Below are 22,406 nucleotides of genomic sequence, written 5' to 3'. Positions count from 1 at the left end.
GAATGTTTGTTGACTTCAGAGGTATATGAATGGGTATATCTAGAGCAGGGTTCTCAACCTTGGTAACTTCAGCTCCCAGAATTCCCCAGCCAGCCATGGGAGTCAAAGTCCACACGTCTTACAGTTGCCAAGGTTGAGAAACCCTGCTCTAGAGAGTTCTGGGAAGGAGGGCTGAAATGATGTGGAAGCAGATCGTTGCCTAATCTAAGAGAATTACTTGTGCTACGATACACACCATGTTTTGTTTTGAAGTGAATAGATCACACTTCCTTTAACCTGGCTTGGTTTTACATAAATGCACAGATTCATTCACTGCAGTAAACTAAGATGAATCAGTCGTTGTATAAACCCCGTTGTTTCTTCTCTCCGGTGCTCTGATTAAAGTATTCTTAATTACCTTGTTGAACAGCACTCCTTTAGTCTTTGGTATAACTTCCTCTTCCACAATCGCTGCAGCTTTCTGGAAAAAAGGGAGAAGGCACAAGCTGTCACGCCATGCCCGAGGCAATGGGAGAAGGGTTTTCTTGTTGTCCACCGGCAGGGGAAAAAAAAAGGTGCAGCTGGTTAAAATGACAATCCACTGCTTTCAGGCAGTAAATTCTATTATATTTAGCGTGGTTTCCTTCTGAGTAGAGAAAGGGAACACCATGGCATACGCTAACTACAAAGATGACAAAAGTCTAGGGGAAACGGCTTCTCTGGGGGAAAAGCCCTGAAAACATTTTTGAAGAAATTAAGCAGTCTTATTCCAAGTCTGCCCCCTTAATAGTGACCCACAGACCGTATACTGTGTACTGTATTTGTATACTGAAGCAGGTCAATTAGTGGTTTTGTTACAGTTAATCTTAGTTTGTAGTCATGGTTTAGCTCTGCAGATTCAGCTCCTTTGGTTAGTATTGTACAATCCCCAAAAAATGGGTTAGTTCATTGGCTGATCTCAAAAAACTAAACAGGAACAAACCTGGTTTGAGTACTTGGACGGGAGACTACCAGGAAATGCCGATTAGGAAGTTAAAATTAGATTAGGAAGTTGAAAAAACATCCTGGAAGAAGGCAGGGACTGATCACTTTTATACGATATGTCAACAAAGCAACACTGTGTCTCCACAAAGCTCCAGGCTCAAAGGATACCTCATCTGTACAGTAACCAGGAGAAGCCTTGCAGCCTAGAGAGTCACTTCCCCTGCCTTGTGCCAGACCCAGTCCAAATCTGTGGCTTTTTGTCTTTATTTGGGAGCAATTAAGTGGCATCCATTTTGCCCCTGAAGCCACCCATAAACCAAGGAAATGCAGTGCAACTGGCTGGGGAGGTGATGCGCTGGGCAACTTAATCAGGCTTAAAGGTAAAGGTAAAGGTTTCCCTTGACTTTAAGTCCAGTCGTGTCCGACTCTAGGGGGCGGTGCTCATCTCCGTTTCAAAGCCGAAGAGCCGGCGTCTGTCCGTAGACACTTCCGCGGTCATGTGGCCGGCATGACTAAATGGAACGCCATTACCTGCCCGCCGAAGCGGTACCTATTGATCTACTCACATTTGCATGTTTTCGAACTGCTAGGTGAGCAGGAGCTGGGACTAGCAACGGGAGCTCACCCCGCCGCGCGGTTTCGAACCGCCGACCTTCCGATCGACAGCTCAGCGGTTTAACCCACAGCGCCACCGCGTCCCTCGGGCTTAAAACACTATTTAAGCCTTTAATCAGGCTTAAAACACTATTTTGTCCTTTAAACATTCCCCCAGCTCCTCAAAACACAGTATAGCAACATGACAGTCTTGGAGGGCTGCAGGCAGGCCATGGATTGCCCACTGCTGAACTCATGAAACTATTGTTTGATCTCAAATACACTGGATCCGGTCCCCCTGGCCTGGTGCTCTGACAGCAGAATTCTCAGCAGATGTTAAGCCCCAAAGCTGGATCAGGTGAGCAAGAGAATTTCCACGCCAGTGGGCAGCTCTCAACATCCACTGCAATTCTTTAGGGTGACAGATTGCTCATACACACAAGGAGGCTGGAGTACGTACACGGAGAGAACCTTATACCTGGTCTATGGGAAATTCAACCTGCGTGTCTTCGTCTTCTCCTATTTCCTGCGCATCTGCCATCTCCTGTCTTGCCCCTTTCATTTTATAAACACTTTCGTCTTCTGAAGGAAAAATGAAACACAACACAGTAAGACATCCTTAGGGAATGCCACGTGCACCTCCCAGAGCAGTGGCCCTACTTGCTTAGGGAAGGGCTGCTGCCCAAAAGCCTCCAGATCCAGGAATGTGGCTACAAATTAGCCTGGATGCCTTTATGACTGAATAGAAGAAAGGTCCAGCCTGTGTTTACACAACAAACTAGCCCATGATGAACAGGTCCATGGTTTACTGAAGACTTTGCAGGAGGAGAGCCGTGTTAGCCAAAAATCAAAGGAGTCTGGCCACCCCTTTTCCAGCTGACCCATTTTGTTAAAAGGCATCAGCTTTTGTGAGCTGCTGACTTCATCAGGTGCATGAAGTGACTGGACTGATGAAGGATCTACCAGAATTAGACCATGCAGCCCACCTTCCCTCAAGCTCTCAGAATAGAGAGAGATGGATATTACATTATGTCATGTCCCCATATACCAAGTTTTACATGGCTTCCCCTTTCCCTTGGGGCTGGGAGGAATTTCTCCCTTAGTATGCAGCGGCTATATCCTGTGTGGTGCTTTCAGTCACACTGACCACCAGGGGGCAGCACACAGCCGGTTTCCTCCTCTGGACCGTCAGACGTGCAGAGCCAGAAGGCTTAGGTCTCTCACTCAGCCGTGGTGTTAAAGTCTCCTTTTTTCCAAACTGGTCACTGTGAGATCTGCAACAGTGTCCTGGGAGGGTGAAACACTCCAAACTACTTTGTCCTGAGTCAAAGCTGTGTCCGTTAATTCTTTTGCGCAAATTAACGAAGTAATGACTTTAACACCACAACTGAGCTGAGTTCACATCCCTCAAGAGATTTCGGGTTATCTCAGAAGGTCTCAATGAGCACAACGGGTTTTCAACACATGACAGCTGTTAATTGGTAAGGCGCTTGCAATCTGTCTCTCATGTGGCCTGCATCTGCATACCTACCCTGTCTTCCATTTTCCCCTCCTTTCCCTCAAATCTCAACTTAAATCATACATCAGCTGAGCCATTCCATGATCACGAACGCTGCTGCCTTTTAATAACATTGGTTAATCTGAGAAAGTGCTACTGGACTCCTCCCGATTTGCAGTTTACTGAAGTGATCCAAGTTCTTGGTGTGCCCAGCACAAAGCAGCCCCAGTTTAAAAGTCTTCCTCCAATCGAGCATGTTCCTAGTGACTCCGCAGACAAATCCACGTGGTTTTCTTGGCAGCAAAACAAGGGGTTTGCCTCCGGTTTCTTCCAGGATTTTCTAGCCTCCCCACTCTGGCCAAAACAGCCCAGGACTTTCCTGTGTCCTTCCCCTTCAAATCCAAACCAGCCCAACCTTCCTTAGCTTTCTCCAAGAACACCTGAGGTCACCAGGTGCTGCCACCTGCTGCACACAAGCCACACACTAGCCAGCCATGTTGCAGCGCATCATGTTGTGCACACTCAGCCTGTCAGATGATCTGATCATAATGAAAGGCCATCGCCCATACATCATCTACCCGCTTAACATTCATTCGGCTGCTTCCTCTGGAAAAAACGCCTGACTGGTTGACTCTGGCCCCGCCCGATGATGCTTGAGAGTTTCATCGCTGAAACTCCCCAAGGAAACTTGATGAAGAATTAAGAGGGCTGTTGCTCCAGGCCATCCCTCCCAACTTCCTTGTGAAAGCCACATCCACACACTCCCACTGGTTACCCGGGTTGGTGAGGGCAGCCTTGCCCAGCCTGATACCCTCCAGAGGCAAAGCCTGCGACGTGGCTGAATTCACAGGCAGCGTGGCCAAAGCTGCTCGCTCGCACCGCAGCATCCTCTCTAGCTATAGATTAAATGACCTGGTGCAGCAGTGCGGGCTGACCCAACCCCTCTGTCTCTCACACCTACATACACACGCTTTTCCTTTTCAGTTTATTTTTACCTTGGGCAGAACAGTTGCCGGAGATCTGGCTAACTTGTCCGACCTGGTCTGGCTTGGCATGAAAGATGGACGTCACTTTATCTTGGTGAGGATATTTCTTGGTTGGCTTGGACTCAGAAGAATTTGGACTGCTTCCTCTTGGCACAATCCCTGTGGAGTGCACCCGATGAAGTTTCAGCTGGAAGCCCTGTTCAAGGAAGGTTCGTCAGGGCCATTCGGATGTAAGTCCTCGCCAGTTCAGTCACCACCATCATCATCTTCTATCGCCATCCTCTCAAAGTTGCCCCATCTCCCCTCCATCATCATTCTCCATGCAAAAAAATCAGTTTCCTGAGGAAAAGGTGCCATGGCTCCCCTGCATTTTGATTGGTAGCAATTGGGAAAGTGGGGGTTCTCTGGCACAGCCAACGCTGTGAGATTTCAACCTGTAGCAGCTCCAGCCAGGTCAGGAACGATGACAGGGAATCCGGCCATGGTCTGATGGGCAGCCGGTTCCCCACTCTTGGTCTAGGGAGACCCCCAGGACAGGACCTGACTCAGCTCTGGCAACATTTTGGGATCCACAGGATTTTAAGGTGCATTTCCCCAAACCAGATGTGTTGAACCACAAGTCCCAGAGAAGCATGTCTTTGGTTGCATGGTTTGGTTGCAAAGGGCTAAGACGACTGGAAACTATTACTGTTATCGTATTTCTCCTAATATTCCACCAAAACCTGCTTCCCCAGTAGCTCAAGATTGGCTTTAATAAAGGTTTTACAAAGTCTTAGCAAAAGCAAAATGCCAGTTTCTACATTTAGGAAAAAAGGAGCAAACTTATTTGATCAAGGAGGGAAACACAATTACTTTTATAAGCCTGGAAACCCTTTATGGACTTTTTGCTGAAAATGGGTAAAAATGAGCTGCCAATTTCAGGATTTACTGATTAAAAAGATTTGTTTATGGGAAGAAGGGAACTATGATATACAACGTGGGAGGGTGGAGATGGTAAATACTATGTTTGTAACTGCTGCAAAGATCAGAAGTCGCTTCTTTCGATATCTTTCTCTTTCTCTTTTTTTTGCTTTTTGTTATTCACTTTTTCTTTTACAATTTTATAATATTTTTCAATTTCTTCTATATTTCTGTAGGTTTTTTTAATTTTTAAAAAATCTTTTAATAAACATTATTAAAAGAAAAAAAGGAGCAGTAGGACATTTGGAAAAGTCAAAATGGCAGCTGTGGCTACATGATGGAAGCTCTGCCCCTTTTTTATGTGCATTGTATGTTTAAAAGAAGGGTAGAACTTTGGGCAATTGTGGCCGCCATCTTGACTTTTTTTTATTTTTGACACACAAACTCCTGCAGACACCCTTGCGGATCACAAGTTGAACACAAATCAGCGCTGTGAGGCAGCTGTAAGGATTTTAGGCTATGCTGATGAAAGCACACTTTTGAAGTCCAGGAAATATTGTTTCCACGTTATTCCATGCCAGTCAACTAGAGGTCTTAAGATACAGGCAGGACAACCTTGTCAAATTTTGCTCCGGCTTTCCAGAACACAAAAGTATTCATGAGTTTAGCACGAAGCCTTTCATTGTGGAGAAAACACAATATATTCCAAAAAATGAAAATATTTCATTGCAGGAACCTCAGTGTTTAATGTGTGTGTGTGTGTGTGTGTGTATAATCTGACATGTGATTTAGAGGTATTTGATAATACAAAATTCCACTTTCAGCCAACATGAAACATTAAAGTCCTGAACATTTTGATTTAAGTCCAGCTTGGCAGACTACGACCCCCAACCTTGCTGCTTCACTTTACCTGTCGGGCTGGTTCATGGAGTGCTGAGTCGCTGCCTCCCTCTTGGGAAGCCTCCTGGAGTTCCCCAAGCTGGAGAACAGAAGTGAATATAAATAACTAGACAGGTGAATAACAGTGTAAGATTCTGCAGGTTCCAATTTTAACTAATGCTAAAACAAAAACTGGCAAGACAGAGAAATACTGGTGAAATGGAACAACGTGGTATGCATTTTATTCTTATTTTTTTAAAGACAAAATCTGATTAGTGCCAGTCAAGAAACACATCACTCCCAACCCCCAAATACTTCCTATTTATAAAGATGAAGCACTTAGCCATCTTACTCTTTCCATCCCTTATAAATGACCACATAGATGGATTCCGTTTCCTTACTATATTGTGGGTGTCCTCACAAAATGGCTACCACGGACACATCGCCCATCTACCACAGAGCAAGAATGTAATGGAAGCTCGCTCATTTACCAGAATGCTACCTGCCACCTCTTCTGCTGCCTCCCTCTGCAGAAGACTCCACGCCACCACTCCTTCTGGGCAGGCGGACTTTGCTCCTGCGCTGGACAGGTGCTCCTCTAGTTTACCTTTTGGGGCCCAGAGATGTTTGTGATGATGGAAGCTACCACTTTGCTCTGCAACGTGCTGCTTCTCCCCATTTTTAATAAAAACGCTCAGACCCGTAATAAGTGTTTTGCCTTCTAAGAGTGTGATGTTTTAATCTGGTCCCTGTTATGAATCCCATGTCCATTGGCAACATTAGTAAGGAGAAGAAAAAGGGCCCTCTTCTCTGGGGCTCTCCCAAGAAGTGAAACGATGCCCGGCCCGTGGCCTCCTAGGCGGATGCTGCTGGCTTCTATGGAGAAAATGGACAGGGAAGAGCGACTTAAGCAGAATTCTTCCCCAGCAGCATCCAGAAGAATAAGAATTTTGAGAGTCTGCTCAGCTGAAGCAACGTGAATTTTCCCTCACTAGATGATATGGTCAGGTAGGGCCCATCTGTCTAACCCAGATCTGGCTTGCAGAAGCTATTTTTTAAAAAATCTATCAGGAACATTTATGCCTCACACACCTCCTTCAGATGCGAAGTATCTCTGCTCCTTTTCACACAGTGCTGCCTTAGGAAATCAGCTATCACGGCTACTTACCCCCTGATTGTAGTTCCTTCTTCTGTTGGTAGGAAAGTTCCTATGAGTACAGAAGCAGGAAATTCAGACTCCAAACAGCTTTCTTCCTGCCTCACTGAGACACCTCTCAGTGTAATGGGCAGAAGCAATCACCCTGAGGAATAGCAGGAAGAGCTGCGACCAGGCAACAGTCGGACAACAGAAATCTGAGTCCGGACCAGAACTGTAGCCTGAGAAAGCGCCTCAGACGAGATCCTCCCCAGTTCCCACAAAGCCAAAGGAAGCCATGGAGGAAGCACATTCACACCTGCAAGGTTCTGTTACTATAGATGTCAACAGTAAGTCTTGACCTGCACAGCACTGCTTTCTTAGTCTGGTCTACTTTGAAGGACTGACACACAGTGGCTGTATGCACAACGCACCCTGTCTCGCCCTCAGAAAATCCAGGCCACTTCATTATCCCTTTGTGACCTCTCCCATGTTTTCATTTTGTTTTTCCTAAACAATCCATTAAGGAGGAGAAGATTGGAAGCCCAGAGACAGGTGCTTGGAGAAGGTGTTTGGACAGATGACGTCAATGCTGCCTTTCTTCCTTTTTTTCCATTCCAAGGGACTATATTCTGCACAAGGGGGGGGGGCTGCAATTGCCAACATTTCAGTGGCATATATTCAACCATTTGGACATGTGCTAGATTGGCTGCCATTTGACTCAATCTTTCCCCACCAGGCACCCAACTGAGAAAGCCGAGCTAAGCAGGCACCTCCGTTGCCTACCGAAAGGGACAGTGAGCCATTTTGGGGGGTACCAGCAGTTCGAAGTAAGGCAAATCTTTGTACTTCTCCAGCCCCACAGCCACGTAATAGCCGCCGCTCACCAGCTCCTCGCCCCGGGAGATGAGGTCGCCATTCAGCTTGCAGAGCCTGGCAGGGGGTAGAGCAAAGTGGAAACAGGCTCATGAAAAATGGGACTTGAGGAAGGCTCATGCAATCCTCTTAGAGTAAGCTGTTCTGAAGAATGTGGGACCAGCTTCTGTGAAAATATGCACAAGATTGCAGACAATGCCAAGAAAAAATTCTGTATTTCCTATAATTCTGAATTAAAACATGAAATGCAGTGGTTATCACCCTTCAGACTGCACACAGTGCTGCCTAAAATGATGGAGAGTTTGAATGGGCATTCAGATTTTGAGCTGAACTTTGCATTACAATTGTACATACAGGTTACTGAGATATCGCAAAATGGTTGAATGCCAAATGCACCCTTAACCTGGTTACTGAATTTACCCATTTCTGAATTGGTGCACCATATTAAATTGTACGCTGAGTTCACAAACACACTAAGCCATGAAACAAAAACCAACCAAGATGAGGACTAGACTAGTTTGCTGTGATAGGCAAAGGCATCTGCTGGGGCTTTACCTGGTCAGGTTAAACCTGTGTGAAAATACAGCCAGAGAATTGTCAAGGCTGTAACGTCTTCTACATTTTTTCCTCCTGTTTAAAGACTGAAGAGGGGACCAAGAAAGCTTAGGTTCAGAAAAACCCATTTGCAAACTAAACCAGATTACCACTCTGTCCTGTATTTCGCAGGAGGGCATAGCTCTCACATCCACCATTGCACAAAACGTGGTTAACCAAGCCCCTGATGGCCCACTGAGATGGCACCAGTGAGTTTGTTCCCTGCTAAGCCGGACTTCTGGCATAACACAAAGCCATCATGTGGTTTGCTTTGTTTTGGGTCAGCTTTTTGTGGGAACAAGCCATGTCGACATAGCCCAATGGATTCTAGGAGCCTTCTGCTCTGGTGGTGGGGTTCAGAGGGAGCCAGGATAGATCTGGGCTGTAGAGGCCCCATTGACCCCACCTGCCTCAGCTAATATGCCTGCCTTCATACTGAATAAATTATATTCCACAGGACATGAGCACACAAATAGGCAGAAGGGATCAAAAGAGGCTGTGCTCATAAGAGCTGCATCTACCTTGGAACAAACATACTGGTTAAATGACTTTCCCTTGCCTGAAATTCAGGACTAAGATTCCTCTGGGAGATTCTCAGTCCTTTTGCCAAAATCCTGGGCTTTTTGAACTGGAAGCTACGACAACTAAGGTGATATAAAATTGAGGTGTTTTTTGGCATGGAAAGCTCTTTCCATGCAGTCACTGCAAGCAAAGCGGTTCTGTGTAATCCTGAAGCAACATCCCTGGTTTTCCCTGGGTGCAGAATTTCCAAAAATTATAACCGGTTGGTGTTGATGCCTCCTGGAAGACAAGGTCCCTCAACTCTGCTGGAGCCAAGATTAATGTCAAGACCCACATGCAGACCGATTCCTAGGAAGCAGCCCACCACCACCACCAGGCCTTAGCCAGAGAACCTCTTGGGGGCTGGACTAGCCTGGTTCTGGGGCAGCAGGAGGGTGGCCAAGGATGGTAAAGGAAAGAGCCAAGGATGGTAAAAACCCCTGACAGAACCTACTTTTTCACAGCTCCGGTGCGCAGATTTGCCTTTTCTGACAAAAGGCTGAGGACGAGGTTCCATTCCTGCAGGGTGCTCCTGGTCAGGATCATTCGGAAGGGGGGGCTGAGCAAGTCTCCGTTGCGGAAAATGCTGGAATGAAAAAAGCAGAAGTCCCGGCTTCCTTTCCCGCAGTGCTTTCCAAGGGAAGACTCCCAGCAGGACCGGTCAGAGGAGACTGTGCGACTATTCCCATTTTCCTCTCAATAAATGAGCCGGGGGACCCTGGCGGGGAGGACCTGGGCTTGTTTAAATTCTATGAACGGGGCACGAATGAATCTCTAGATTCCACCCCAGGCAAAGAGGACTTCGGCTCTTCTGTGGGTCTTTCTAGCTCAGGATTTTAGCAGAATTTTTTTGGAGTGGGGGGCAGGGTTTCAGTCCTTTGTTTGTAAACCCCCCCCCACTGCGTTTTCCTATCACTTTGTCCATCTTGTTTCTTATCAGAAAAAGCCATTAAGAAGAGAGAGAAGGAAAAGCTGGACTAGGATTGGGAAGGCCCCCTGAGTTTGCTTGGGACAGCCGCTCTCAGCCCAACCTCCCTCACAGGGCTGTTGTGGGGGAAATCGGAGGAGGGAGCCCTAAGGATGTCCAGATCCTGAGGTCCAGGGGATATAAACTGAACAAACAAATAACTTCGGGGAAGTTGCCGTTCTGCCCTTGCCCTTCCTCGAGCATCCCCGCTTCTTCCTTCTCTAATCCAAGAGGAAATTTCCAAGGACAGGAGAGTCACTCACTGGATGACGCAGGGAAGGTTCGTTTGCCGCTTCCATCCTGCCGCAACCGTCACCGTCTGAGGAGCACCTGGATAATTCTGAATGCCAGAAACAGCATCATCACCACCAATAGCAGCAACAGTAACACACCGTTGTCTGTGCTTTGGAGGCTCTGCTGGTAAGGAACAGACTTCCTGAAGTCGAGCTCAGTTCCTGGTGAGACATGCCAGGGGCATCCGCAGGGAGTCAAAAAAGTCAAGATGGCAGCCACAACCATGCAATCAAAGCCCTGCCTCTTTTTCTACAGGTGTTGTGATGCTCATAAAGAAGGAGTAAGGCTTGGATCACACCTTTGTGGCACCATCTTGAGCTTTTTGATCCCTCCCTGTGGACACCTCTAGACGTGTCCATGTAGTAATTTTCTTAGAAACAACATTCTTATTGTTATTATTTATTTGACATACAGCAGCCAAACTGGAAAGATTCAAGCTTACATTAAAAACTAAAAAGAAAAAAGAAACCCACCCCACAATCAGAATGCAAAAACTATAAAAAGGAATCAACCAATGGGGAAGTTCATTAAAAAAAAAACAGCCTGGTTCAGCCCGCCCATCGCAAAGCCCTTGGCCTCTGGTCTGTTCAAAAAGCCACATTTTCAGTGCCTTTCTAAAGCAGAGCAGGGATGGGGACAAACAGGTCTGGGGGTGGGGAACAGTATTCCAGATGGCAGGAGCAATGGCAAAGAAAAATATGGAATTGATTTGCCATGGTCTTCTTCCAGGATCTATTTTCAACTTACCAGTCAAGACTACAGTCCTGGGTTTCCCCTGGTGATCTCCCATCCAGAGGAATTAACTAGGTTCAGCCTCAAAGTTAATTACACACTAACCCTTAAAAAATGAGAAAGTCCTATTTGGAGAAGAGAAGCTTGGATGGATGAACGTGGGAAACATCTGAAGGATGCACTGTACATCGTAAAGTTTCACATGCCATGGCGCTGACGCGCGTTTCTGTTGAGAGAGAGCTGCTGTGAAACATTGTGCCAAGCTCTGTATCTGTGGAATGTGTTTGGGTTATGTGGACTACTCAAGGACTTTTCCCGCGGACCATCAGGAGCCGTTAGGAGCACCTGGGATTGTGAGCCTGGGAAGATTCTACGAGGGGAGGGATCTCATTTGCACTGAGGGTTTTTAGTTTGCATTTGGCGCGCTTTTATCATTCTCAGCTTTCTTTGTGATCCTGCATACTATTCTTTAATAAATCAGATATCTTTATGAACCTGTTCATGAGTCTGATGGTGTTTTAGGATAGGCAATCCTTACATAAAGCTGAGAATCACCAAAGTTGTACCGTTAGCTCCTGCCAAGATTAGTTTCTTGTGAGGGAAAACAGTTAACGATGGACAAAGCCAAACCCATGACCGGGAGACTCGAGGAGCCGACTAGCTTGATGCCCCAGTCAATGGTCAGGAGCGAAGAACGGAGCCTCACCCCAGAACCTTCAGCTTCACGGCAGCATTCGAGTTCCAGCCCAGAGGGAGAGGGTTCCGAAGAGGGGAGAGCACAAAAGCAACCGGCACCCAGCGAATCGCCCACAGAGCTGATCACCTGGGATGAAATGGGAGAACCCCAGCCAGGGACATCCCAGGCGTCCTGGAAGTATCTGTTCCCACTGGCACCAAACGTAGAATCTACCACGGTATCAGAAGGGAGTCAGCTTAACGCGCGAGGGAGGGAGGAATCTCAAACCCCTGAAAGGCTAGGAGTGGTAGAGGCCAAATTAGAATCGATGGAGTACATGCTAAAAGCCCTGTCTCTGTCATGGGAGGGGGGGGGCAGCCGAGGCACGAAGGAGATTCCAGCTCCACGCAATCATCCTCCATCCCCTCACCTGGACTGCCAGCAAAGCAGGGCTGGAGACGGAGACGGGATGAATCTCCACCCCGCAGAGCTCATCCATCAGTGTCCCCACCCCGAGACAGGAGAAATACTGTAACCTGGGGCCCAACCACTCAAACAACAGGAGCGGGGGTGAAAGACTTTTCTGTCAAGTTTGACGGGGATCCAACTAGGTTGTCTTTCTTCTTCACTAATGCAAAAAATTATATGAAACAGTTTGGACCTTCTTTCCCTTCCAAAGAGGCTAAAATAGCTGCCATTGCCACCAAGCTGAAGGGACGAGCGGCTGATTGGTATGTTCAATTAAGCGAGGCTAGCTCCCCTGAGCTTGAGGATTTTGAGGAATTCATGTGGGCATTAAAGCTGCATTTTGAAGATCCGCTAGCCAAAGCAAGGGCTAAAAGGCACTGAAGGATCTTAGCCAGGGCCAACTGTCCGTAGCTGATTATGCCCTGGAGTTTAAGGCTTTAGCTGGGAAAATCCCCGACTGATCTCAGTCAACCTTAATAGAATGATTTAAAGAGGGACTCAATAGGGACGTCCTGCGGTGGGCGTTGTGCAGAGATGACCCAGAGACATTGTACGAATGGATCTGTTTGGCCGGCAAGGCTGAGCATGCCCAGCATACCTACATGCAAACCAAATGATCTGAAAAGCCACCAGCCACCATGAGGGGACCCCGAAGTGCCGCAACTGCTGCCTGGCCAGGGTACAGAGCCTGGGAAGAGGATCGGTGCTATGTGAAGTGTCAGTGTCTGCGCTGCGGAAAGGAAGGACACCGAGCAGCTGATTGCCCAAAAGTCAAGGCTGGAGACCGAGCGGGCAAACTGCCGGCCAAATCGCTGCCTTCATCACAGAGGATGACGGCAGCCAAGGGGGCGGCCGACCTTCAGAGTACCCTACTTCAAAGTACCCTACTTCTCGGGAGAGGTTGAAGATGACTCCAAGGAACTGGCGGGAAACGCCAGCCACCTGCCATGAAAAGCGCCTGCGGGCAGGTGGAGGAGGATGGGCACGAAGATGCTATGGTGAGTGCTGATTGTCCAGCTCTAGCAGTAAAAGTGAAATTGGGCTCCCGCACAAAGACTACAGAGGTCTGGGCTTTAGTTGACTCTGGGTGTTCCAGGTGTCTGATTCACCCTGATCTGGTTGCTGCTCTGGACCTGCCTAGCTTCCCCCTCCAGCAGCCTTTGATCTTCACACAGTTGGATGGTTCAACGGCAGGGTAGGGGGCAGCAACCCATTTCACTGGAACTGTCACGATGTAAATGGGCAGCCACCGTGAGTCTTTAAAATTTGTAGTGGCACCTGTTGGCAATCCCTTGGTAATTCTGGGGACTCCCTGGTTGACCTATCGAAGCCCATATATAAACTGGGAACACAGAACTCTGACTTTTAAGGATGGGTTTTACCAAGCCCCTACAGCGGACAGAGCTTCACGTGCGGGGGTAGGAAGGGCTGCAATTGCCACGCCGTGCCTTAGTTTGGCACATTTAGAAGGCTTGCCAGATCGATACCAAGACTTTGCAGACGCCTTTGGGGAAATGGAAGCAGATCAGCTACCCCCCCATCGAAAAACTGACTGTGCAATAGAGTTGGTTCCCAACGCTCAATTGCCCAAGCTGAAAATTTATCCAATGACTCAGAAAGAGCTTGAGGCATTGCAGGACTTTATTGACAAAAATCTGTCGAGGGAGTTTATTGAACCTGCAAATTCCCCAGTTGGGGCCCCTGTGCTTTTCTGGGAAAAGAAGGATGGCACGCTTAGACTTTGTATGGACTATTGGGGGTTAAATTCCGTCTCGATCTGCAACAAATATCCTCTGCCACTAATGAAAACATGTTAGCCCATTTGTCCAAGGGCAAGATTTTTTCCAAGCTTGACCTTCGTGAAGCCTATTTTCGCATCTGCATACGAGATGGAGACGAATGGAAAACTGCTTTTAATTGCCCATTGGGTTCATTTCAGTACAAAGTCCTCCCTTTTGGGTTAGCAGGGGTGCCCGGGGTCTTCATGCAATTGATCAATGAAGTGTTACATGATCATTTGTTTAAAGGGGTCCTGGTTTATTTAGACGATGTTCTCATTTACACTGAAACTGAGGAGGAACACGAACGCCTCCTCAAACAGGTGTTAAACAAGCTTAGAGATGCCAAACTCTATGCCAAGCTTTCCAAATGTGAATTTCACAAAGCCCAACTTGACTATCTAGGCTATAGGGTATCTGACAAAGGCATTGAGATGGACCCTGAAAAAATTCAGGCGATTTTAAGTTGGGAATGTCCCCACACCTGGAGGCAACTACAAAGTTTCCTAGGGTTCAGTAATTATTATCGGCAGTTTATCCAGGGATTTGCTGAGATTGATTTGCCCCTTACTGACTTGCTACGTACCAAGGGTTTGGGAGAGACACGCAAGGTGAAAAATCCTGGGGCAGTGCTGAATTGGACACCTGAATGCCAGGCAGCATTCAAAAAGTTAAAAACCTTTTTCACTGCTGAGCCTATTTTACAGCACCCCGATCCTGATCGCCCCTTTGTGGTCCAAGTTGATGCTTCTGACTTCTCATTTGGGGCTATATTGTTACAGAAAGATTCTGAAGATCACTTAAAACCCTGCGCTTATCTGTCCAGAAAATTTTCTGAAACTGAACGCCAGTGGCATGTTTGGGAAAAAGAGGCTTTTGCTGTAAAAGCCACTTTGGAAGCCTGGCGTCACCTCCTGGAAGGCGCTAACTGCCCTTTCGAGGTTTGGACTGATCACAAGAATTTGGAAGCCCTCCGCACCCCCCGGTGGCTCAGTCCTAAACAAATTCACTGGGCTCAATTTTTCAGTCGCTTTAACTTCCAGTTAAAATTTATTTCAGGAAAGAAAAACTTTCTGGCTGATGCTTTGTCACGTTTGCCTCAGGACTCTGACCATGTGGCAGATATAGTTGGGACTGTTCTCACTGAACCACAACTGGGCTTGGTTGCCGTCACCCGGAGCCAGACCCGTGCGCAGGCAACCCCGCCCCCAGCCCCGTCTGGGAGGCGAAAAATGCAAGTTCCTTGTCAGTTACAGAAGGACTTTCTCCAGGCACTGAAATCTGACACTTGGTTGCTAGCTAATACAGACAATGTTTCTTTTGAAGATGGTCTGGCGTGGGTGGAACACCACCTTTATGTGCCTGAAGCTTTGAGGGCTGATATCTTGCAGCGTTCCCATGATGACAAACTGGCTGGACACTTTGGTTTTGTCAAAACCTTGCATTTGGTTCGCTGTCAATTTTGGTGGCCGACCTTAAGGCATGACGTTAAAGACTATGTTGCTTCCTGTCCTGTTTGTGCCATGTCAAAGCGGAAAGGGGGTAAACCACAGGGGCTTCTGCAGCCAGTGGCCAGCCCATCCCGTCCCTAGGAGGAGATTTCTACGGACTTTATTGTGGACCTGCCTCCCAGTCAGAAGAAAACTGTCATTTGGGTTGTAAAGGATTTTTTCTCCAAACAAGCCCATTTCATTCCGTGTGCGTCCATCCCGTCGGCCCCACAATTGGCCCGCCTCTTTCTCATCCACATCTACCGTCTCCACGGTAGCCCCTCCTGTTTGGTCAGCGATTGCGGGACACAGTTCACTTCCCAGTTTTGGAAATCATTTTTAAAATTGATTGGCACCAAACAGGCGTCCACATCGTTGCATCCTGAGACTGACGGATCTATGGAGGTTTTGAACTCTACCCTTGAACAATTCCTAAGGGCATACATAAATTACCATCAGGACAACTGGGTTGACTTGTTGCCCTTTGCTGAGGTGGCTTACAACAATGCTGTCCATCAGAGCACTGGGCATACCCCTTTTCGGGTGGTTTCTGGTCATGACTTTGTTCCCATCCCTGAGCTGCCACAAACACCTCCCCAGTCCTGTTCTTCCTCTGATTGGGCTGTTCAGCTGGCTGATTCCTGGCCAGTGATTCAGCAGGCTTTGGCTGATGCCCAGTCTGCTTACAAATTCCAAGCCGACAAACGCTGTTCTGTGCAACATGATTTCAAAATTGGGGATCAGGTTTATCTTTCTACCAAATTCATAAAGTCCCCACAGCCCTCGAAAAAGCTTGCTCCCAAGTTCATTGGTCCTTTCCCTGTTATTGGTATTGTCAATCCGGTTACTGTTAAGTTGGATTTGCCTCACAATTTGAAACGTTTGCACCCTGTTTTCCATTGCAGCCTGCTCAAGCCTGTCCACCAATCTTCCCAATGGCATCCCCAACCTCCTCCTCCTGCTCCGATCATGATTGACGGGCAGCAACACTTTGAAGTCAAGGAGGTCGTTGATTCTCGCAAGCTTCGGGGCTCCCTCCAGTACCTGATTCGCTGGAAACACTTTCCTCATCCTGAATGGGTGCCTGCTCATCACGTTAATGCTCCTGATTTAGTTAACCGTTTCCACTTAGCTTACCCTTTGAAGCCTGCCGCTTAGAGTTTTCTTTCTTTTGGGGGGCAGTATGTCATGTTCACTGTTTCAATGTGCACTGTACATCGTAACGTTTCACATGCCATGGTGCTGATGCATGTTTCTGTTGGGAGGGAGCTGCTGTGAAACCTTGTGCCAAGCTCTGTATCTATGTTCATTTCAATGGAATGTGTTTGGGTTATGTGCTCTGCTCAAGGACTTTTCCCACAGACCAGCAGAAGCCGTTAGGAGCATCTGGGATTGTGAGCCTGGGAAGATTCTATGGGGGGAGGGATCTCGTTTGCACTGAGGGTTTTTAGTTTGCATTTGGTGCGCTTTTTCCATTCTCAGCTTTCTTTGTGATCCTACATACTATTCTTTAATAAATCAGATATCTCTATGAACCTGTTCATGAGTCTGATGGTGTTTTAGAATAGGCAATCATTACAGACCCAGCCCCAGGAACAAGTGAGATTTTTATGCAACTCAGCAGAACAACAGAATCTGTTCAAGTTCAGCTTGAGAAAACTGTCAACCTGAACAGTTTTCTGCATTAAAGGGTCGTTTCCATCTTCTCAAGCCAACTGTTAAGGCACCCTGTGAGCCGTGCCCTTGGCAGTTCCACCATCTCTCCTTGGCTAAGATAGAGACTATTGTCACCAACCCAACAGCCTTTTTCACAACCAGAGGCTCTGTTGCTGGGCCACGATCAACACTACAAATGTCCCAAGGCAGATAGACTGGATCCAAAGGGCTCTACCCAGCTAGCCTTAAGAAGAGCCACCCAGAGTCACTTGTGAAAGTGAGATGGGCAGCTATATAAATTGAATAAATAAATAAACAAATAAATAATAAAATAACAGATACTGATCCCAATTCAGTGGGACTCTCAAGTTGGCCACAACAGAGATAGTTCACTGTGTTAAAGACAAGAAAGGAATGTGGGTTTCTCAGTTGCTAACATCCATGGAACAAGTCAACACCATGGTGAGCCTCAACAGGAGAGACAGACTACACCAAGATGCCTGCGCAGCAAAGCAAGTCAAGTCATGTCTTGCTCAGGAATATCTAGCAGGCCCCCAACTCATTATGAGGGCCAAGGAAGGACCTCCACTAAGGCTATGAACCCCTACGGTCTACAACAGTGTTTCTCAATCTTAGCAACATTAAGATGCTGGCTAGGGAACTTCTTGGAGCTGAAGTCCACGCATCTTAATGTCTCTTGGAGTTGAAGTCCACACATCTTAAAGTTCCTGAGACCGAGACTGAGGAACACTGGCCTAAAACATCATTTGAGAGTATCAATACCTTTGCATCAGTATCCTCACATTTCCCCAAGGAATGTCAGTAACCTCACATTTCCTCACTTTGGTGTTGGAGAAGACCCCTGAGAATACCATGGACAACCAAGAAAACAAACAAATGGATCATTGAACAAATCAACCAGGCTCAAATTATCCTCCTTATAATGTGTCCAAGGTCTAATATGTGAAGGTCTGACACTCTGGAGAAAGCTCTGATGCTGGGAAAGCTGGAAGGAAAAAAGGAGGGTGACCGGCAGCAAGGTGGATGGACTGTTACAGTGGTGATGGGGACACTGTTGGAAGACCTGAAAGACTAGGTTAGGGACAGATCCTCATGGAGTAAATCTATCTGTGCGGTCACTAACAGTTGACACTGACTTGATGGCACATAATCAATCCATCAGTCAAGGAGTCAATGGCAAGCCCCAGCTGTACTGTTGCCAAAAATGCTGAATATATACACTGCCACCAGGAATCAAGATCAACTTGAGGAGACTTCACTCTTTTTCTTGCTCAGTTGGGGTGTACCATTAAACTGTGAAAGCAGGAGAGGCACTTCTTTCTCTGTGCAAGGTTTGGGCATGGCGTCCTTTCTTCCTCCACAGCGTAGAAGGCAGCTGCTGTCTTCCCCAAGGAGAAGAACCTTAAACCATGGAATGCTGAGATCGCCATCACATCTACCCAACTGGCATTTGCTGATAGGAACTCAGCCAACATCTGAGCATGTTTTTAGATCATAACATGAAAAACAATGCAGTGAATTTATCTGGGCAGAGCCTTCTTTGTGGACCCAGCCCCTATGACCCAACTGTTGGGTGAACCCAGCCACTGCGCTCTACAGACTACCATCTAGGTTGCAGATTGACCTTGATCCTCTGTCTTAGCTCAGTCTGCTCCACAGTCCAAACCGACATGCTCCAGGCCTTAGAAGATCCTGGCTTGCCACTTTCTCCTTAGGCAGAATACCTTCTTTTAGGTTGTTTTTATTATATCGATGCATGATATAATTTTGCCACTAGACAGAAGGCATGCAGATCAAAGGCCTGCTTCCCCTTGCAGTTGTGCCCTCTGCATTTTGCACAGCATTTCTTTGAAGCACCCCCAGTGAAGGCCACCAGCCAACTGGAATGTAAAATGGCTGGCCCTTTGCTCAAAGTTTGGGTAACAAAGCATTTAGCACCCCAGAGGGAGGTGGGACTGCTTTTAACCCAATTCTGCAGGCAAACATGCATTATTGTTATAATTGTCTAGCGGCTGGTACTGTATAAAATCCACTCACCATAAGAGAGTTCTAAAGCAGAACTAGACTGCTCCACTTTGAAACCAGATTCAGTCCACCCACGACCACTGACTCACCCGCAGTCCGTTTTTTTTCTGGTGCTTGTTCAACTGCTTCATTCCAGGATTCACATAGCTGTCAAAGTGATTTGGGAAGAAAATGAGCCACTGAACCAATGAAGTCAGGGGATGGTCTTGGGGAGATGTGGGTTCAAAACCCACTTCAGAGCAGACTGTCATAATTCTACACTCAACTATTTCTTCCAGGTGTGCTACGGACTTCAAATTCCACAATCTCTTGTTTTTGCAACAGGCTAATGCATTTACATCTCTGGAAGTGGCCAAAGAATGTGGCAAAGTAACTCTTGGGAGGTGTTCTCCAGTCAAGCAACCAGGATATCCTTTGCCATAGATAGGGATTCAACTACAACTCCCATCACCCCAGTTAATATGATCATTAGATATGCTCCATATGCCTTTCAAGGAAGGAAGGAAGGAAGGAAGGAAGGAAGGAAGGAAGGAAGGAAGGAAGGAAGGAAGGAAGGAAGGAAGGAAGGAAGGAAGGAAGGAAGGAAGGAAGGAAGGGGGAAGGAGGGAAAATCCCTTTCCCTGGGTCTTGCAGGATAATCAACATGAGGAGACCCAACAGTGATGTCCCTTGAACCCTTCTTTAATTCAAAGTCCCCCAATGAAACTTGAGGGATGAACCACCTTCTTCTATAGAAGGAAGGAAACCTGCATGTGTGATGCATCCTTGAGGTAAGAAACAAAATTCTACCACCACCACCCCAAATTGTTGGTATTTTAATAGTGTTTCTGGAGGTTCAAACTATAGGCTAGCTGATTGCAACCAACTCAAGAGTTCTGTACAGCAGGACAGCAATTAATCCCACACTGTAGATAAGAGATGGCTAGGAGACAGACATTGCTTAGATAGCTTTCCCCAGCTAGACACCTCTGCATGAGTTGGCCTGTGCTGGCTGGCAAGTTTGAAAATTGCTGGCTGGTGCCAAGTTGGAGAAAGATGTCCCAGTGGCAGAAATTCAGACTTTCTCTTTTCTGGAAACAGAGCCCTTATAGGGAGAGGCTCCTAGTGCAACCAGTGAGGAGACACACAGCAGTGTAGTTTGGGACAGGAGAACACAGATGGGATATGGTAGGAGGTGCTGTTCTCAGGACCTCAAGTAAAAGGCCATGAAAAATCCACAAAAACGGAAGCACTCTGCTACAGCTTTTCCCAACCTGCAATGTTCCAGATGTATTGGGACTATGACTTCTCAAAGCTCCAGAATTCTGGAGTTGTAGGTCCCAGCATCTATGATGAGCTCCGCAATGGGGAGGCCTTCTCCACAGTATACCAGGCATTCTGCAGAACCCGTCACTCAGCTTTAACTCTCAGAGACCTCTCTTCTTTAAACAAAGCCCATCTGGCTCAAGCATATCTCTGATGGACTGCTGGATAAGACATGCCATGTATCTTTGCAACTTACTTTACATCTTTGCTTTGAATGCTGGGTGCTAAGAGCTGCCCACTAATATTCCCACAAGGACCGGGATTGCTTGAAGCCTGACATCACTGGATTGGTGTTGTCATAATTCAAGGGTCTGGTCCTACCTTGGAGACTGAAGCAGACTCCTAGCTCTAGAGAGCAGCCCGGGACTGCAACTCCCTGCCCAGACTGCCTGCTCTGCTCTTAACGCTGCCTTGGATTTGGCTCAGGTATATCTCACCAGTTCTTGACTATAAGGTATTATAAGGACAAAGGTAAGGGGAAGCAAATGCCTGAGAATATGCTTCAGTTTTCTTGGCAGTGCTGGGATCGAAGCTTGGGTTGGCTTCCCCTGGAACTTTGGGCCATGGAGGGGTCTCTCCCTGCCCCACCTGCATGCTCAAATTCTCAGCCATAAGCCACTAGGAATCTACTTACTTGCCTTGAACTTTCATGCCAGTGAATCAGCCAGGTACCCTGCCTCGCCCATGGCATACCTAAGTGGGCAGTCCCAAGCACAGAAGGGCCTTCGTTCTGACACAGTGCCATGCCCTCCCCTCAGCAGTCCTTGAGGATCAAAACAGGAAGACACCTTCTTTGGAGTGGCCATGCCCTAGCAACTCTGGGCGCATAGAAACAGCTGAGTATGTGTTCCTCCAGTGCTCCCACTACAAAAACATTTGCGCTACTCTCATTCTACCATTACTACAAAAATATCCAGGGTGCCCAGGACAATCGTACCCCTCTGTTGCCTTCGGAGAGAAGCCCTGCAACAACATTCAGCACTGTCAGGTTCAAAATTCATCAGAATATGTTAAAGCCATAATCATCATCATTATAAACTAGATGCAGTGTGCATCTAGCTTGCCATATTAGGGTGTTTGGTAACCTAATACATTTTCATTTATTTTTACATTTTCATGTTTATGCTCCCCTAAAACCTTTTAATGCTCCTATGCCTCCTTTTTAGATTCTCACCTTTTGTCTTTTATACCTTTGAGGTCTCTTATATATACTTCTTTAGTTTACAGTTCATATGTCTTTTATATATAACTTTTTATGCTTTATATCTATTATAATTTTTTCTCATCCTCTTTGCTGACCTATGACCGTAATAAAGAGTGCTGGATTACTTACTCGAGCCTTTTGAACCTCTCAAACCCTGCAGCCACGTACCGGCAACCATTTTGCAATTCGCTTAAGTCTGTGATGCGATGACCCTGTCGGGGTGTGTAGATGCTCCTAACAGCCACGGGGGCTTGGATGGTGCTGGTCACCTCATTCAAAAAGGCCTCAAAGGTCAGGAACCGGCGCTGGCTCACCACAAACTTCCGGCCAAGGAAAAAGGGATCCCCGTTGCGAAAGACCACCACATTCTTAGCAAGGGGTGCCACTGCCACGGTCCCCGAGCTCATCGCTCCTGGTCCGCAGACACTGGGCTGCTGGTCTGGGAAAGCTCCCTGGCAGAGGGGGCACCTTTGGGGGCTTCTGCAGCTGAATGACACAACTTTTTCAGTCTGAGTGTGCCAGGCTGCCTTCTGAGATGAGAGCTATGCTGTTTCCATGGCTGCCAGTTCAACAGGTGTGTAAGAGGAGGAGTGCCCTCTGCTTGATGAAAGACTTCACTAGACGCCTACAGTCCACACTAGGGTGTGTCCGTGGCAGAATTACCTCCTTTATTTAATAGTTTAATAACGAGGCCAGAACACCCATTAAGAGGAGCACAGCTAGCATTTCTTTTGGTGCTGGAGGTGGCAATGGCAGCCCTAATAAGGGGCAGGGGTGCAACCTCCTTGGTGAAGCAATGAAGGT

At 47.2% G+C, this 22,406-nt stretch overlaps 1 protein-coding gene across 1 annotated transcript; it reads right to left on the bottom strand.

Moving 5' to 3' along the window:
- Positions 1 to 322: 322 nt before the first annotated feature.
- On the bottom strand, positions 323 to 22,024 carry DCDC2B (doublecortin domain containing 2B). Its single transcript, XM_063312276.1, has 10 exons — positions 21,732 to 22,024; positions 19,183 to 19,240; positions 10,217 to 10,293; positions 9,441 to 9,572; positions 7,742 to 7,888; positions 6,989 to 7,028; positions 5,852 to 5,920; positions 4,051 to 4,237; positions 2,036 to 2,175; positions 323 to 460 (listed from the first exon to the last, which is right to left on the bottom strand). The coding sequence occupies exons 1-10, from the start codon at positions 22,007 to 22,009 to the stop codon at positions 323 to 325; spliced, it is 1,266 nt and encodes a 421-aa protein (XP_063168346.1). The 5' UTR covers positions 22,010 to 22,024.
- Between the last annotated feature and the right edge of the window lie 382 nt (positions 22,025 to 22,406).

Source organism: Candoia aspera, chromosome 10 (assembly GCF_035149785.1).
Source record: "Candoia aspera isolate rCanAsp1 chromosome 10, rCanAsp1.hap2, whole genome shotgun sequence".
Lineage (NCBI taxonomy): Eukaryota > Metazoa > Chordata > Lepidosauria > Squamata > Boidae > Candoia > Candoia aspera.
Note: the sequence above shows the minus strand (reverse complement) of the source record. Positions and strands in the feature narration are given on the sequence as shown.